The following is a 16,481-nucleotide window of genomic DNA, read 5'->3' as shown; positions in this document are numbered from 1 at the left end:
GATAGTTGTTATATGCAATCGTACATTCGTACAGGCAAAGACATTTTTTTTTACATAGCAACACAGCTGGATGATGCAGTGGTGAGTGGAGAGAGGCGACGCAGTCAGAACTGATAGAGTGAGGTAGTATACCTCTTCCATGAAGAATCAAATGCGTCAGCGATTTGAGTAAGTTTGAGTAGTCGCAGTACAGTGTGATATCTTGACACAGCGCATAAGAAGCAGGCTCGTCTCTTAAGCGAATGGCTCAGGGAGGCCATTTTGTAGGATAGCGCATGGCTAGGCGAACACAGCGTGATCTGAACCTGATAGCGATTCCTTCAAGAAATTCTGCATAGCTCGATTGATCCTTGTGGCGACAGGCAGGTTTAGGCCAAACATATCACTTGCAGCAGCTCGCTTCTGCAACCACTCACCTGCAGCTAGTAGCTTTGCCCCGTCAGAGTCCATCTCCCGGAATCTGGCAACATTGGTGCTACCTAACGAGGGGTCATAGAATGGACTATCGGGATCCGTCGAGTTGAGACTGTACGGGCTAGGTGGCGGTACGCAAACAGTACCCGACGACGGCAGCTCACCCGTCTGGAAATATGCTTTCACACGGCTCAAGCTGCAGATATCGGGTGCGGAAATCGAACAATGACCAACATGATCGCTGATCAAAAGGCTACTGTCGGGAAAGAGGCTATGCATGTAGCGTCCGCTGCGAAGAGGCGTAACAGGGTCTGCTGTGTTGCTTACGAAGAGAATAGGGTGCGATGTGTTACCACCATAAGGGCCTTCGAACTTGTAGCTGGCTTTGATTTTCCATGCTGCACAACTCATCAAAAGCATGGACCAGTAGGAGCCAAAGTTCGGCGAAAGGGTGTCCATGATATTCCAGTATGCTTCGAATTCGTCTCTAGTGAGATGAGTCTGGTCAATGCCATCGCCGCATAAGATAGCCGTAGTTGCCACGTCGGGCACTGGCGTATCAGATGCTTCGGTGCCGTTGGCAGGGCAAAAAAGGACGTGGTTATAGTGGAACATATCAGCGAGCTGGTCGGTCGCTGAGCCCCCTCCCTGTTCAATCGTGGCTAAAATGTCTGCAACGAATGGGAACATCAAGCGTGGCTGGTAGGCAGCGCCGAAGATCAATAGTTTGAGATCAGACCAAGTAAGATAGTCTGGACCATCAGACGAGACGATGGGAAGCGGATTATGGTACAGCGATGCGATGATGTCTTGCGTGCGATCTTCTATATCCGAGACACTTGAGTTCGTAGTTGCCAAGGGACATTCAGCAGGACCCAGATTATGGCAAAAGGTATAGAAGGAGGTCATGGCCTTTTCGGCATCTGTAAGGCTTCCGTTGCCAAGGGAATTTTGGTAGTCGTATGAGCTGACAACACCATCGAGAATAAGACGCCCAACACGATCGGGAAACATGGATGCAAAGGTGGATCCAAGTAGTGTCCCGTATGAGAAGCCCCAGTATTGCAGCTTGCTTTTCCCTGGAACATACGTGGAATTGTAATATCCGGGACGCTTACCGGCCTTCTGCGCAGCCTTCCGAGTTACCTCGTTTGCGACATACTCGGCATGTTTCTCAGTGATCTCCAACATGTCTCTAGCAACGAATGCCGTCGCCATATACTGCTTGATATCCGGTCCCTCTTGATCCTCAGCTAATTTGCAGGATGCGCCAAAGGCATGCTTCATAGACCAAAGTCTACCGAGAGCTGCATCCGAGCTTCCGATAAGTCCTTCCGTCTCCTCTCTCAATTTCCAGGACCACGAAGCAGGCTGATCTGGCATGCATCGAGCAACTGGTTCCGTCCAGCCGATTCCGCGAGGGTCAAATCCGATGACATCAAAGTATCTTGCATCGATGGAGGGCGTGGAAATCTCAACACTGGAATCCACGATCTGCTGTAGCGCGTGTCCTAACACAATTGCAACTGCAGCACCTGGGCCACCTGGACCGCCGGGGTTGAATAAGACCGGACCTCCATAGCGAGCATCATCCACGGGTACTCTGGCAGGTATCTTGGTGATAGCGATACTGACGGTATGATTGGGGTAGGTGCCGTTGAAGTAGTCCCATGGTAGGCTTAGTTTTGCGCATTCAAATCTGCCGAAGCATTTGTGGAATTCTAGATGCTCACTCGGAGCGATCTGAAGCTTGATTAGTCTTCTTCCCACCAGTCATACTACAGGGTGCTGAAATAGAGTTGATGAGCTAGTTGGTAGAAAGCTGGAATTCGCTGGAATTGACAAGGTGTTTGAACATAGGCCATGACTATTTGTTGATGAAAGCCAGAGTGCAGTATGAGCGGGCCACCAATCACAATCAGAATTCTCCATTGAGCCCTATGAGACAGCAGTTGCCTGCGGTGCTCTGGCATGTGTCTAGGGCATATCTGGGAATTAAAGCAGTCATCTGCTGTGCAACTCGAGTGGGCGATATTATTTGACCCGATAAGTTGCCGGCCAAAGCGGCTGCAGAACCACGTGTGCGGTGCGACACTCAAGGAACGCTCTCTCAACATACCTTGGACCACTCAAACGCGGCATGATGCAACGCAGGCTCTTTGTCCAAAGACAAGGACAGATCCCAGTTCTTCAATTCAGGAAAGATGGTATCCACTGCTGCGAGACAGACGAGTGTGACGAAGGTCGCAGACAGTGCACGCCACCGCGTTGGGGTCCGTCGAGGCTTGACCGGCGCCGTCGCATCCTCCAACCCATTCCAACTCTTCATGATGTACTTGAAGTAGTTCCAACCGACTGTAGAACAAGCAAAACAGATGCGTTGGAGTATTGGGTATCGGCGAGTCGCGATAGTGGAGGAGTGGTGAGGCGGGGTCGTCAGCGGGCCTCCTCACCCCAAGATATTCGGTCGCATCCTGGCGGCCTGACGGGCCTGGATGAATATCATCTTAGGCAGCAGCAAAAGCATTCAAAGGTGCGGAAGTGCGTGCGCGAGGACTATACAAAACGCAGCACGGAGTGCGCCTGACTCCCAGCAGGCAGCCCAGCCAGCACTTGCAGAAACTTGCAGAAACTTGCCTTTCTACTATGCGTTGGTACTGCAGCTGCAACAGGAACTTCCGGCGGCTATGTATGCAGTATGCAGTATGCAGTAATGATCACAATGTGCTGTCTTGGCTGCTGCATTTTCTTAATGTGCTGACATTGTGCTCTAGTGCATACGATTGAGTAATGGATTAGCTGCCGTCGAAAGTGCCCCATCAAGTGGGTGGTGAGAGGAGATAGCGTTGTCGCAAACTGACGTCTTGTGGAGAAATCCGTTAGAGACCGCAGAGCCTCATCATAGCGACAGTGACGTGATACGGACGTCTCAGGAAGATACGCATATTCCACTGTGTTGCACAGTTGCGCCGCGAATACGAATGAGGGTCCTTGCTAGGGTTGGACTATTATTTGCTTTTTTAGTAACCACTTTACTGGATAGATTGAAATGACTCGTTCAAATGACAAAGCTTTTGGATCGATGACAAGCCATCAAGACTACGAAGAGGTCGTGAGAGAGTGTGCAAAAGAACCGAAACCTTATCGCGCGACAAGTACAGAGTAGCAGCACCTCCTGATTCAATGGGTATCTCATCTCTCAGTACCAACCACCTCTACTGCCATTAAACATAATAAGAAACGTCCATGAGAATGATGATGCTCATTCGAAGGAGGAGCAGTATCGGCTAACGTCCAAACGATTTCCTTGGTGTAAAGCCAGTTCAAGCACAGGAGCACTCTTGCCCTTAACCAGCAAGTCTGTACCCTTGGTTATTCTGAGGGCACAAGACTGTAGGACGAAGGTTCGCCGAGGTGTTTACCATTGCTGGCCACCACCTTGACCACCCTCTTGTCCTCCATAGCTGCCCTGACCACCGCCTTGGCCGCCACCGTAGCCACCGCGAGACTGGTATCCGCCACCGCCGCCGCCCTGGGAAGGTCCCCAAGAGCCGCCGCCGCCGCCGTAACCTTCTTTCCTAGTTAGTCTTCACTGTGCATAGATGAGCGAGATGTGCTTACCACGGCCACCACCACCATAGCCTGGGGACATAGTCAGTACAGTTTCAGAACGGATACGGGGCAGAAAGCTTACCTCCTTGTTGGCCGCCGTAACCTCCACGGTATCCACCACCACCGCCGTAGCCGCCGCCACGGGGAGCGCCGCCGCCAGCGCGGTCAGAAGCCTTGTCGACGCGGATCCTACGTCCATCGAATCTAACAGAGTCAGCGAATTTGTTTAAGCATCTCGGCGACTGGGGAAGTGTCTGAGAGGAGTGTATACGTACTCCTCGTTGTTCATGGCCTGCATAGCGGCATCGGCCTCGGTGTCCTGCGCATAGCGGACGAAGCCAAAGCCTCGGCTACGACCAGTATCGCGGTCCTTAACCACGACCTGAGATAACGTGAGCCTCTGCCTAACCTTGACGAGAAGAGTGGTAGAGTAACGTGTCACTTACGGCTTCTTCGACTGCACCGAACTCCTCGAACTTTTGACGGAGAGCTTGGTCGTCGGTATGCCATGCGAGGCCTCTGTTCAGGGTCAGTCCCGTGAGTGCTGGGAGAAGAAGGCGCACTTACCCAATGAAGAGCTTAGACATGGTGAATGATGTCTGGGTCGAACACTGAACGGTCTCAATACTAGCTCTCGCAACTCGAAACAAACTGCGCGATACAAAAAGGCTCAAGACAGGTAGTGACAGGAGTTGTAGAGCGAAGGAAAGGTGCAGGAAGGCGAGGAATCCATCGCAGCTTCCCAGGCAGGCAGTATGTAGCAACGTGACGGAACGAACATTTGATCTTGTAGCACCAGGCTGTATTGGTATGGATGGCGCAAGCGATTGCTCTGAAGAGTTAGAGGGGGAGGAAGTTGGCTGCAAGCTGTCGCAATAATGTGATGGCACAGGGTGAGGAGCAGAGATAGTGAAGCGTCTAGGTTGGCGGGGCAAGCGACGATATGAGTACCCCTCCACCAGGTGAAAGAGCGCTAGACTGTATGCAAGTCAAAGGTTGGCGCACGGACTGGATAGCTGAGGGCCCGGTTTATAAAGCGACGTGGATGGCCACGAGCAACGGGATGCAATGTGCCTCTCCAGCCAGTCGAAGCAGAGTGTCTCGTAGTTCGGACATGGCCTGCAGCACAGCAAACGGAACTGGCCCCTCGCAGCTAGCTCGTCCCAATGCCTTGCCTGGGAGCCTGCACCTGACGATGGACAGGGTGCAGATACTGGTTCTGCCATACATACATGTCGGCAAGCTGGCTCTTTAGTGTGTTCCCGTGTCTGTCTGTTCATGCTGGGTATATGCAGCCCACGTTAGGCTAAGACTAGGTGTATCCAATTACAAGGCGGCTGGCGAGCCAGAGAAAACGATTTTTCTGATAGGTGCCCCGATCTATCGTCCCTGTTCAGAGTGCCGGCATGAGTGCGGAGGCGTCATTGGGTCGCTGCGAAATACGTGCATGGACAAGCCTGCGGATAGAACAGATTGCGTGCTCCAGACAGCAGCGATCTGCGCCCGTCGCTACAACAAAACTATCGGGCTGTGACGAAAGGTCAACGGCGGGCAGGCATTGGACAGAAGGTGGTGGTTCAAAGAAGCTTATCAAGTCGCCATCCCTAGTCTGACGGTGTGGGGATCGGGCCTAAACTAGACTTCCAGGCCCTCTGCGTCCCAGGTTGGCTCGTGCGCGCGACGTCAACATGTAGAAAGCTGGAAACGCACTACCGCAAGACTGGCGGCAGATATATGACCAGATCTTGCTATGCCAGGACGTGTCGTAACGCCTCGTTAACCCTATGTAGCACGTTCCTATCATCGGTAGTGGAAAGCGGGCACAGTGGCAGCGTTTACCGAGATATACCGAGGCTGCGCAAATTGGACAAATTGTCCTGTACCATGAATACGTGCATCTCCAGAAAATCCGACAAAGAGAACGTTCCGCACTCGTGCCGTTGCGATAGCGGCTTGATGCATGTGGCAGTACGATGCCAAGATGATGCTTTCGCGGACCCCGGTTCCAGGGCAGGATAAGTCATCCAATGATGCCGGAAACTACCAGTTGATATAGAAGTTAAAGGGGGCTTTTGATCGTTCCACATTACAGTGACAGAACGTACTGAGATACCGACATGGAAGACTCACTCGCGTCCTCCATTGGTCGTGCCTTCTTTCAGCAGCGCAGTGGCACTGACGATGACGGAAGCGTCAAAATCACCGCACCCACTGGCACCTTCCATGATATTGAGTTTAGGCGACTCCACAGAGTCTGACAGACATTCAATATGTCCTACACTGTGAGAACGCCTCTCAGTCGGCACCCTTTCCAAAGTGACCAACCATCGCACAAGTTGCCGATCCACCACCACGACCTCCCGCTCATCTGCGCCATGTCGTAGCACCACATCAACCTTCAAGCTTCACAGATTGATCAAATCAAAGAAATAATCAGACTCCGTCATCGAGAAGGTTCATCTAGCATGCAGGATACCATGGATATTCGAAAGTGGCTAGACGAGATAGTCCAACAGGAAACACAGCGCGAGCCGGTTAGACATCAACAGCCTGTAGAGCCCACTAAACGGAAACGTCGATGCAAATCAGATAGCTCAATCCTAGATCCCCGTCCGCCTGCATCTCCTCCGCACGAGTCAGTGGATGATAGTGCAGGCGAGGCCTTCCGGGCGATGTGCAGTGATGGCTCTAGCAGCAGCCAGTATGCGCGCAAACCTCGAAGAAAAACGCGCCCTGAGCGATATGAGCCAGCCCCCCATGCACGTCGCAACCCCAAGGACGAATCAAAGACGTGGAGGCGCAAGCCTCGACGTAAGAAGGGCGAGAAGCTACCTGCTGTCATCCGGACCCTCGAGGCCAAAAATGTGTCCAGAGATCGGCTGACTGTAAGACATCCATGCGGTTATCCGAACGTACTGCACGGGGTTGACTATTGAACCAGTTGAAGCCGCGAGAGCAGCTAGGACTCTTCAACAAGGGACGGACGTCTACCGCTTTCAAGGGTCGCGGGTGTGAGTGACCCGTCTTTGCTCCTGTGGCATGGCCGATATGGTATCTTGGAACCCTTTCCCGCATTCTCCGGCTGACATGTCGCAGTGCCCGATCTAGTCTTCTCTGAGATGAAGTTCTTGCAGAAAGAAAGGGACGAACCAGACGTTATGGCACGTCCTAACCTGGCCAAAAAGAAGCGGAAAAAAGGCCAGAAACAAACGAAGGAGGGGGAGATTTCCGCTTTCTTTACCTCAATGCGCCCGGTGTCGGTTGAAAAGGACAACAACAGGCACCCAGAACATGCTGCTTTAAGGAACGAGCGGTGTCGCCGTGATCAACCCCCTGTATATGAGACTGCTACATCCACTGTTGTGGTAGCGCGCCCAACGTCTTACCTGGGCTTCGGAAGTAGAGGCTCTCAACATGACAGTACTAGCTACGTATCTTGGCCAGAGTCGATTCGAACGCCTAGCACGAAACCAGCGCAGCCCTGCAGCCTTCCCGCCCGTCACAGTCCGCATAATGTAGATTCCTATAGTGAATCTGACACTATCAAAAGAAAAGAGCATGATGCCTTCAGGCTACCGACTCATCCACTAGCAGCGACAAAACGAAGAACCGATAGCATGCCGACAGCTCGCTTCAAGATGCCTTCGTCCGCTCCATTACAAGATAGGGCTTCAAGGTCGCAGTCCTTACCTCAACGCAGCTCGTCTCTACGGAGGCACAATCTTGTCCAACAATCTGCGAGGCTACAAGAGGCCGACACTGCTGGCTCACCACCATCAATGCCACCCCTTGCGTCTGGACCTGTCATAGACGTCTGCTATGCTCGAATACGTAGCAACTCGAAAGGCACCGAGTCAGGTCTTGCCCCAGCCTCAGCACCCGTTCTTGCTGTGCATCGAAACCACAACCAGCCTAAGGATGATAGCGTCGTTGAAAAGAATCGAATACCGACGTCTTCAGATTTAGGGCTCGCTCTGCAACAATGCAATGATGCGTTATATCGAAGGCGTCATGCTGCTGAGCCGCGTATGAGACCTACCGAAGAAATCCACCGAGTGAACCCAAGGTCGGACCTCCGACAAGACTCAATAGAGTTCTGCAGTGCGACTCAGCAGGCTCCTACTGTACGCTTCGTGGATCGGATCTACCATGAATCGACACTACCAAACTTTGCTGGCCCAAGCATTTATGAGCAACAAGCACTACACCAGCAGCTTCCTCTGCACTTGGGAGCCAACGAAGGTTATCTGGAAACGCCATATACCGACCAAGACTATCTGGAGCAGAATGATCCAATAGGGTACGATGACCATGTTTGGGAAGGGCTGCCGGAAGAGCCAACGTCGCATAGTTTTGAGAGCGGTGTGGATACCTACGGGAGTCGTGAAGGTCGCGTCGAAATGATGGAAAACCCTGTTCAGGATTTGAGACAAGTCAACGACACCGTGGCTCCTGGGTTTTGGCGGCCGAATAAGCTGTACTGATGTTGTGATGGCTGCTGCATGGCGCGTTAGCTCATGTTTGTTTTTGGAGTCAAACACCCTCTCTAATCGCGAGCTGTCGACAAGCCATGTTGAGAAGCGAGCCATGTCTCCTGACGATGTGTGATTGCGCTCTGTGATGTCGAAACTTGAAAGAAGAATTCGCAAAGGACAGAAGCCGACTTGAGCAGCCTCGGTGTCCGTGCACAAAAAGTTGGAGCTTCCGGGTCCCGCTCCCGTACCTCATGGTCGCATTTTGATCCTCGGTCTGGGCTTCGCGTGAGAGGAGAATCGGCTGCACTTCCATCTAGTAGTTTACTAAACGAGTGCCGTCTGTATGCCCATCTATCAATCGCTGCTGCGGCTCAGTCCCGCCCAGAAATTGATCTCCCGGTCGAAGCTCCCCTTCCCTATTGCGACGGCTGTCTCATGCAGACAGTCGGCGGTGACGTTCGTCACAGTGGCGCCTTCCCAACAGAGCTCCCCGCCTGCCAGCCCCACTAGTAGACCCCTCAACGACAAAATCAACTCTAGGGCTCGTCTACTTGCAGGCCATCTAAACTCCACAGCTTCTTCTTCCACAGCCATTCGTACAGCTGCCACGAAGAGCCCATCCACCATGTCTTACACCACACGCAAGATTGGCGCTGCCAACACGCTCGAGCACCGCATCTTCATCGAGAAGGACGGCCAGCTCGTCTCGCCATGGCACGACATTCCGCTCTACGCCAACGAGCAGCAAACCATCCTCAACATGGTTGTTGAGGTGCCCCGCTGGACCAACGCAAAGATGGAGGTGCGTTGACCCCAATTGGCTGCGCCGTGGCCTATTCACGGTTCCGCGCAAAGACACAGGCTAACCATGGCAACAGATCTCCAAGGAGGAACAGCTCAACCCCATCAAGCAGGACATCAAGAAGGGCAAGCTCCGCTACGTGAGGAACTGCTTCCCCCACAAGGGCTACCTCTGGAACTACGGTGCCTTCCCCCAGGTACGATGACGCGACCCCGATATCGGACAATCACACAGGTGCTGATGTTGTACAGACTTGGGAGGACCCCAACGTTGTTCACCAGGAGACCAAGGCCAAGGGTGACAACGACCCATTGGATGTCTGCGAGATTGGTGAGCTTGTCGCCAAGCCTGGTGAGGTCATCCAGGTCAAGGTTCTCGGTGTTATGGCTCTGCTCGACGAGGGCGAGACTGACTGGAAGATCATGGTTATCAACGTGAACGACCCATTGGCCCCCAAGCTCAACGACGTCGAGGACGTTGAGCGCCACCTGCCCGGTCTTCTCCGTGCCACAAACGAGTGGTTCCGTATCTACAAGATCCCAGACGGCAAGCCCGAGAACCAGTTCGCCTTCTCCGGCGAGTGCAAGAACAAGAAGTACGCCATGGACATTGTCCGCGAGTGTGCTGAGGCTTGGGAGAAGCTTGCCACTGGCAAGACCCCCAAGGATGAGATCAGCCTGTACGTAATGGATTGCCTACCGCTAAATGACATGGTACTGACAAATTTGTAGCACCAACACCACTGTCTCGCACTCTCCCGATTGCACCGACGCTAACTCGCTCAACGTCCCCCAGGGCGAGAACAAGGCGCCCGCTCCTATCGACCCCAGCATCGACAAGTGGTTCTACATCTCCGGTGCCCCATCCAACTAGTTCTAATGGGAGCCATGGTTATGACAAAAGTGTAAACGTCATTGGAGTGAGAACATGAGGGTAGACGGTAGATAAATGTGCATGAATAACGCCGACCAACGACGGTATACAGAGTCATGAGACAAATGATCAATACCTCATTTCAGCCCAACCCAGAATATTGCCGTGACGCCGACCGATGCTGTGGTTTAATAGTTATGTACAATCATGTCTTTATGCTGAGGCCTCAGTTGCCTGCCAGTTCGTCTTTCCGTGCCAGCGACCGTGAGTGTCTGTCGACTTCCTCGACGACTTGTGTTATGCGCATGTTGCTGAGATCGAGCTTCATCTCCTTGCCGTCCTCTATGCGACCATGTTAGCGTTTGCTCCAGATGCACGATTCGAATGAGCGGAACGTGTACGTACTGAACTTGACAGCCAGGCTCGCAGGCTCCTTGCTCTCTCGTGGCAGCATCTTGGACTCAATCTTCATGCCATCTTGGCGTGCATTTGGTGGGATCAAGGAGAGGAAGAGGCGGGCGGGTTTTGAGCGCGGGGAGAAGGGATTGAATGCTACGCGGACGTCGGTCAGGAATCTGGTAATCATTGTGGCGACTGCGGAGCGGCGGGTCGGCGATGCAGACTGTCTTCTGTTAGCTTGTGTAGAAGATAGACAGATGCGACAGCGTACCAATGGCTGATGGGTCAAGATTGCACTGCAGTCGACGTCTTGTACGCTCGTCGCAACCTCTTCGCGATATGTCCGTGCTCAGGATTCTGTGCGGGCCACGCTACAGCTAGCCGTCCAGACACGTTACGCCCTTTCACCCCGCCAAACGGCCCACCGTAGCCATCTCCGTCATAGGGCAGTCGCATACATTGATCAAACCCTCTCAGCAGTCCGAGCTGCAATGGCACCCCTCCCCTCAACCACGCAATCCCTCACCACCCGCCTAAGCACCCTCTCCGAAGCGAACAAAGGCGTTGGCCAGCTCATCCAACGCTTAGCCAAGTTAGACTTCCAACCAGGCTCGCAACCACTCGACAATTCCGAACAAGGCGACGTTCGGCTGGAACTTAGTGCCGAGATACATGAGACTTTGAAAGGGATTGAAGAGGAACTTGAACTTCTGAGGCAAGAGGTCGAGGACGTTACGTCACAAGGTGGCATTACTGGGCGAAGGAGGGATAGTAGCAAGGACAGCGAGAGAAGCAGACTTGCTGTACTACTGGCGAGGTTGACAGAGGATTTGAGGTCGTACGTGACTACGTCGTCCCCTTATTGCATCCTCTGGTGTGGCATGCTAACCAGTCTTCATGTAGATCGCGATCGCAATACCGGAAAGCACAACTCACAGCCAAGCACAACGCCGACCGCGCAAAGCTCAAGGAACGCGAACTCCTCTTCTCCAACCTGCAATCAGGCTCCTCGACTCCATCCTCTACGTACCGCCAACGAAAGCAACAGCAGGGGCTATCCGAAGGTGAAGTCGTCGCTCAGGCATCTTCAGACGTCACATCTGCTCTGCGCCGAACAGCGCAATTGATGAAAGACGAGCTATCGCGCTCTCGATTCGCACAAGAAACGCTCGAACAGACCAACGCTGCCCTGCAGGATCTCGGGGAGCAGTACTCGGATCTAAACACATTACTAGCCAACAGCAAGAACCTGGTTTCGACACTACTGAAGAGCACAAAAAGTGACACGTGGTATCTTGAGACTACATTCTACATCCTCCTAACCACAATCATCTGGCTCGTCTTCCGTCGCTGGTTATACGGCCCACTCACCTGGTTCCTCATCTGGCCAGTCAAGCTTACCTTTCGCATCCTTTTCGCTGTCCTGCCTTTCGGCGTCGCGTCTTCAGCAGCATCATCGAGCGTCGCAGTTTCCTCGTCCTCCAGATCTCTTATTGTCCAACCTAGCGCAACAGGTGGCATACCCCGACGCGATTCCAAAGCCCAACCACACTACATCCCTGTCGGTCGTGGAGGCGGAGTAAACAGGCAAGGTCAGGATCCTAGTCCGCAAGGCTCTTACTCGCAACAAGTAGGCCAGATGGCGGAACAAAATCAGCAGCAGCAGGAAGAAGTGCCTGATCACCCACAGTTCAGGCAACAGAAGAAGGATGAAGATGAGGGACCCGTCACACTGGGCGATGGAACTGTACTGAAGGAGAGCGATAAGCCGAGAAATCCCAAGAAGAAGATGTGGGAAGAGGATGTGGAGAGCGCGAAGCGTCATGAGGCGCAGACTCAGGAGACACAAGCACAGCAAGAAGGAAGTGGACAGAGAAGAAAGAGAGACGAGCTGTAAGTCGCGAGTCGTACAAATACACGAGATGGTACGTATATAAGGAGATATCCTATTGTCATCATTCCAGCATGCCCTTGCCTTTGTCTCCTCATTCGATACCCAAAATTCATGCTCTCTAAAACACAAACTCAAAATTTTGATATTGTTGTCTCCCAACCCGAAGTAATGGATGTGTCTCCACCCTTCAACGATGTGAAGATTGCGGTGTGTCAGCTTTGTCCTACATCTTTTCACAATGTTATGAGCTGGATTTATCCCCAGAGGTCATCAACACTGGTTGTCTAATGTTCTGGGGTGCGAGATTGGTACAAGAGGCATATACACGTGGAATCCTTCTATGCGGTTGCTGCATATGGACATACGCTGTAGTCTGCTATGCTGATGAAGGGTTATTTCAAGTCATCTTCCTAATGTATATCACTGGCGGCCGACTTCCATGTCCTTGTCTCAAAAGAAAAGACAGCATACACTGCCGTAGCTTCCACTGTTAGAAATGTGCTCTGGCGCTATGTTTGTCGCTCATATATAGAGCATTTTGATGCGTTCAGAGCAATGGATGATGCTGCCAGACTGACACGGACATGGCACGAACACAAGACTTTCTGTTCGTCTTTCGGGATAACCGGACTGACTCGCATGCACGTTATGCGGATTAGACAGCGTTTCTTTGAAGCACGGAACATTCAATTCGGACACTTTTCCAATTTCTGTACAAGTGCTTATGCACACGACCTTGTTTTATAGTGGAGTAGGTATTGTTATGCCTATACTTGGCAACAATGTCATCACAACATTTCTCACCGCCACAAATACATGAATTGTAAGCGTGATAATGAGCTAGCTTTATTCTAATCATCTGTTGTGCTTGTCGTGACTCCGTGCGACGTACACGGTAGTATCGTAGTATCTAGCGCATTTAGGGCATTGCAAGCCTGTAGACAGGAGGTTATTGAGAAAGTGTCTAGGTATCATTTGCAGGATATCAAGTCAAGATTCTTCATCGAGATTCCTCGTAAGTACCCCGTAGAATACTACACTTAGTTGATACAATGGTACAGCTCTGATATTCAACACACGTAGGTGCCACTAGATAATTCCAAGGTATGGCTACAAGAGGCAGTAGACACCTACGTAATGACCGTAAACGGCCCTATTGAACGACCGAAAAGGATCGCACGGAAGTTTTCCGTTAGGGATGATGATAATGTCTAAGCCGAGCAAGAGTCCGTATATAACGAAGTAAATGGACTGACAAACTATAAACAATCCTGTCTATACCCAACTTAACGATTAGGCTAGTTCCCTACCCGCCACCCTGCTGAACTTGTATCGAGTTGCTGATCCTTGTCTGCCACCATGTAAGTCTATGGTCGTAGAGAGCCTCATAGTCTCGGTCACTAATCAGTCCCCCAGGCACCTTCTATCTACCACCACTCTCATCCTCGTAGCCCCCATCCTGGCTCTCGCCAAAGATTGTGCCATCTACTATACCTGGTCCGGAACCAGTAACCTCGATGTCTGGCGCGATATGCACGCCGTCTCAATGTGCAACGACATCGGCGGTACCATGAACGAAGTTGGCATAGAGAATGGAGGGAAACCCAATATGTGCGGTGTCTGCCGGGACGCAAGGGGATCAACAAGAGACTATGAGCGCACAATCTCGCAGGATACTGTTCAAGAGCAGATTAAGTTTACAGTGAGATGTGGTTGGTTTGGTCAAAACAGTTGCAGTGCGTAGTGGGATATGGATGTGGATGTAGACGTGGATGCGGAGATCGATTGCTGGAAAGACACAGGCCGCTGGACTTTTGCTGTTTCTTGAAAAGTACTTAGTTGGGTGCTTCCCCAAGTCAAAACTGGGGGTAAAAAAACTCGGCTCCAAACATCTACCTGGCAGGAATAAGAGCCTTTAAGAGTACAAGAGGCATGATAGCGACTGTCACATTGTTTTGATATTCCCGGCAGTAGCCCTAACCAAATAGCTCAAACCCTCATTGCCACCACATCAACTATATAGGACCTAGACTAAGTTTTCTTACACCTACCATGGCTCCATTCGGGTTGCTCAATTAGCCCGCATACCCGGATAGTCAGAATCGCCATGCCGAATATCCTGGAGTTGCATTGCCAAGTATCTCTCGAGGATCTCGTTATCAATAACATGGATGGAAAACGTTGACAGCCTTACCTATTGTTTGGTGCACCTATATCGTTAACTAACACACGTCAGAGTAACGCAAAACCATCTCACCTGCCCTTTTGTAAAAGCCAGAATCGTATATACGACTTTGTATTCAGACAAATTTGAGTCGTCCCAGGATGTTGTGAAGATGGATGGCAACTTTGTTATTGGATCGCCCACGTTGGAAGGGAGCATTGAATTCCTGCGCCCTTTCAGTTCAGCAGCGGATCGGAATAATAAGACATTACATCTTGGCTCTACTCTTTATACGCCTACAGATCTAGGGCAATGCAAATTTTCCCGCATTCACTCTGACTACTATGCATTACTAGAATAGATATGTGCTGTAATCGTGGCTTGGGGCAAGGAGCCTACGAGTCTTCGTTATTTAGAGATTTTTATGTGTAACAAGCTAACAAAGCAGCTGTGCTGCCGTCCACGAATAAGTAATAAGAAAAGCGGGGCCTCGCTCCCTACTAACACGTTTAGCTTAAAACAATTAGCTACTTATAGAGCGAGCTAAAGTAAGCTATAAAAGGTTTTTAATAATAAATAGCTAGAGGTTCCCTTTAGTAAGAGACTATAATATTTCTAATAAGTATTAGTTACCTATTAGAAAGTTAGATTATAACTATAAAGTTATAATCTAGTATTTTTAGCTTAGCTAGTAAATAGTATAGTAGTACTATAAGCTGCTAAGTATAAAATATAGTAGTTTAGAGCGCAAACCTATTTCTCTATACTAGACTATAGTATTAAACTTCTAAGTAAGTCCTCTATCTTTATTTAATATATTTTTATATTATATAGAGTTAGGCTTTACTTCTCTAAGCTTAGTCTATACTAAAGTAAGATAGACTAAAGTAGTAGTTTATAAGGTATTATATAGAAAATTAAGTAGAAAAAAGTTATTATTATTAACTAAAAAGTAATAATACTAATTCTATAATAATAGAATAACTAGTTAATAATTTATATAAGAGATAAACTATTTAAGTTAACTATAATAAGTATAATAATAAAATTTATTTATTTTATATATTTTTTATAATCTATTCTTACTATTATAAGTCTATCTTACTATTACTAATAGCTATCTTAGCTTATAATAGCTACCTTTACGTTTAAGTCTTACTATTACTAATAGCTTTATCTTAGTATAATAGTATATTACGTAACTCTCTTTATACTTTATACTAGTTATTCTTTATTATTAGCGCTTATTAAGAGGCGCTTAGTTCTAATTTCTTTATTAAAAGAGAATTTTTTTTATTACTTATAATACTTTACTAACTCTAAAGTAATAGAACTTACTTAAATTTATATTTTTATTTTTAATAATATAACTCTTACTAATTTTATAATTATAGATATAGCTAGTAAACTAAGACTTAAAGAGTTAATTACTAAAGTAGTTAAATACTATATCTATCTAAGTAACCTAAGAATTATTAAATAAGCTATTACTAATACTAGACTTTTTAGAAAGAAAGTATATAAAAAAAATAATAAAATATACTATAAGCTTACTTTTTTTAAGCTTATTTTTATTTTAATTTTTAGTTTTAACTTTATTTAGTAAATTACTAAAAATAGTAAAGCTACTTTTTTTATTTAATATTAAGTATAAGCCTTTAAGAGACTAGTAAAAAAGTAAAAAAAAAGTAAAAAAAAAGAGAAAGAAGAATAGTAGTTTAAAAATACTTACTTATAGTAAAGTAACTTTATTTAAGTAGAATTAGCGTTAAAGTACTACTTAAGCGCGTTTAATATAGTTAATTTATTAGATAAGATAGAGATTAACTAGGGTAGCTTAGAGGAAGG

The 16,481-nt window shown here is 49.1% G+C and overlaps 7 protein-coding genes across 7 annotated transcripts; 4 read left to right on the top strand and 3 right to left on the bottom strand.

The window, feature by feature from the left end:
- Window positions 1-279: 279 nt before the first annotated feature.
- On the bottom strand, window positions 280-2,743 carry GT037_006766 (alpha beta hydrolase fold-1; the record flags this gene model as incomplete). The annotated part of the gene is made up of 2 exons (XM_038931813.1): window positions 280-2,157; window positions 2,534-2,743. The coding sequence occupies 2 exons, from the start codon at window positions 2,741-2,743 to the stop codon at window positions 280-282; spliced, it is 2,088 nt and encodes a 695-aa protein (XP_038785285.1).
- Window positions 2,744-2,909: 166 nt separating this feature from the next.
- GT037_006765 (uncharacterized protein) lies at window positions 2,910-3,242 on the top strand (the record flags this gene model as incomplete). Its single annotated transcript, XM_038931812.1, has 2 exons — window positions 2,910-3,110; window positions 3,189-3,242. Coding segments are annotated over 2 exons (255 nt in total), but the record flags the coding sequence as incomplete, so codon positions are not given.
- Window positions 3,243-3,832: 590 nt separating this feature from the next.
- GT037_006764 (glycine-rich rna-binding protein) lies at window positions 3,833-4,613 on the bottom strand (the record flags this gene model as incomplete). Its single annotated transcript, XM_038931811.1, has 6 exons — window positions 3,833-3,987; window positions 4,036-4,056; window positions 4,109-4,230; window positions 4,302-4,408; window positions 4,473-4,545; window positions 4,594-4,613. The coding sequence occupies 6 exons, from the start codon at window positions 4,611-4,613 to the stop codon at window positions 3,833-3,835; spliced, it is 498 nt and encodes a 165-aa protein (XP_038785283.1).
- Window positions 4,614-6,503: 1,890 nt separating this feature from the next.
- On the top strand, window positions 6,504-8,510 carry GT037_006763 (uncharacterized protein; the record flags this gene model as incomplete). Its single annotated transcript, XM_038931810.1, has 3 exons — window positions 6,504-6,911; window positions 6,968-7,037; window positions 7,123-8,510. The coding sequence occupies 3 exons, from the start codon at window positions 6,504-6,506 to the stop codon at window positions 8,508-8,510; spliced, it is 1,866 nt and encodes a 621-aa protein (XP_038785282.1).
- A 616-nt stretch (window positions 8,511-9,126) lies between these two features.
- Window positions 9,127-10,176, top strand: GT037_006762 (inorganic pyrophosphatase; the record flags this gene model as incomplete). The annotated part of the gene is made up of 4 exons (XM_038931809.1): window positions 9,127-9,303; window positions 9,380-9,499; window positions 9,555-9,982; window positions 10,035-10,176. The coding sequence occupies 4 exons, from the start codon at window positions 9,127-9,129 to the stop codon at window positions 10,174-10,176; spliced, it is 867 nt and encodes a 288-aa protein (XP_038785281.1).
- Window positions 10,177-10,402: 226 nt separating this feature from the next.
- GT037_006761 (mitochondrial 54s ribosomal protein 44) lies at window positions 10,403-10,762 on the bottom strand (the record flags this gene model as incomplete). Its single annotated transcript, XM_038931808.1, has 2 exons — window positions 10,403-10,518; window positions 10,582-10,762. 2 exons carry the CDS (start codon window positions 10,760-10,762, stop codon window positions 10,403-10,405), a joined length of 297 nt encoding a protein of 98 aa, XP_038785280.1.
- Window positions 10,763-11,066: 304 nt separating this feature from the next.
- GT037_006760 (sec20 domain-containing protein) lies at window positions 11,067-12,472 on the top strand (the record flags this gene model as incomplete). The annotated part of the gene is made up of 2 exons (XM_038931807.1): window positions 11,067-11,413; window positions 11,479-12,472. 2 exons carry the CDS (start codon window positions 11,067-11,069, stop codon window positions 12,470-12,472), a joined length of 1,341 nt encoding a protein of 446 aa, XP_038785279.1.
- Between the last annotated feature and the right edge of the window lie 4,009 nt (window positions 12,473-16,481).

Source organism: Alternaria burnsii, assembly GCF_013036055.1.
Source record: "Alternaria burnsii strain CBS107.38 chromosome Unknown 731, whole genome shotgun sequence".
In the NCBI taxonomy this organism is placed as follows: Eukaryota; Fungi; Ascomycota; class Dothideomycetes; order Pleosporales; family Pleosporaceae; genus Alternaria; species Alternaria burnsii.
This window is presented reverse-complemented; position numbering and strand designations above follow the sequence as displayed.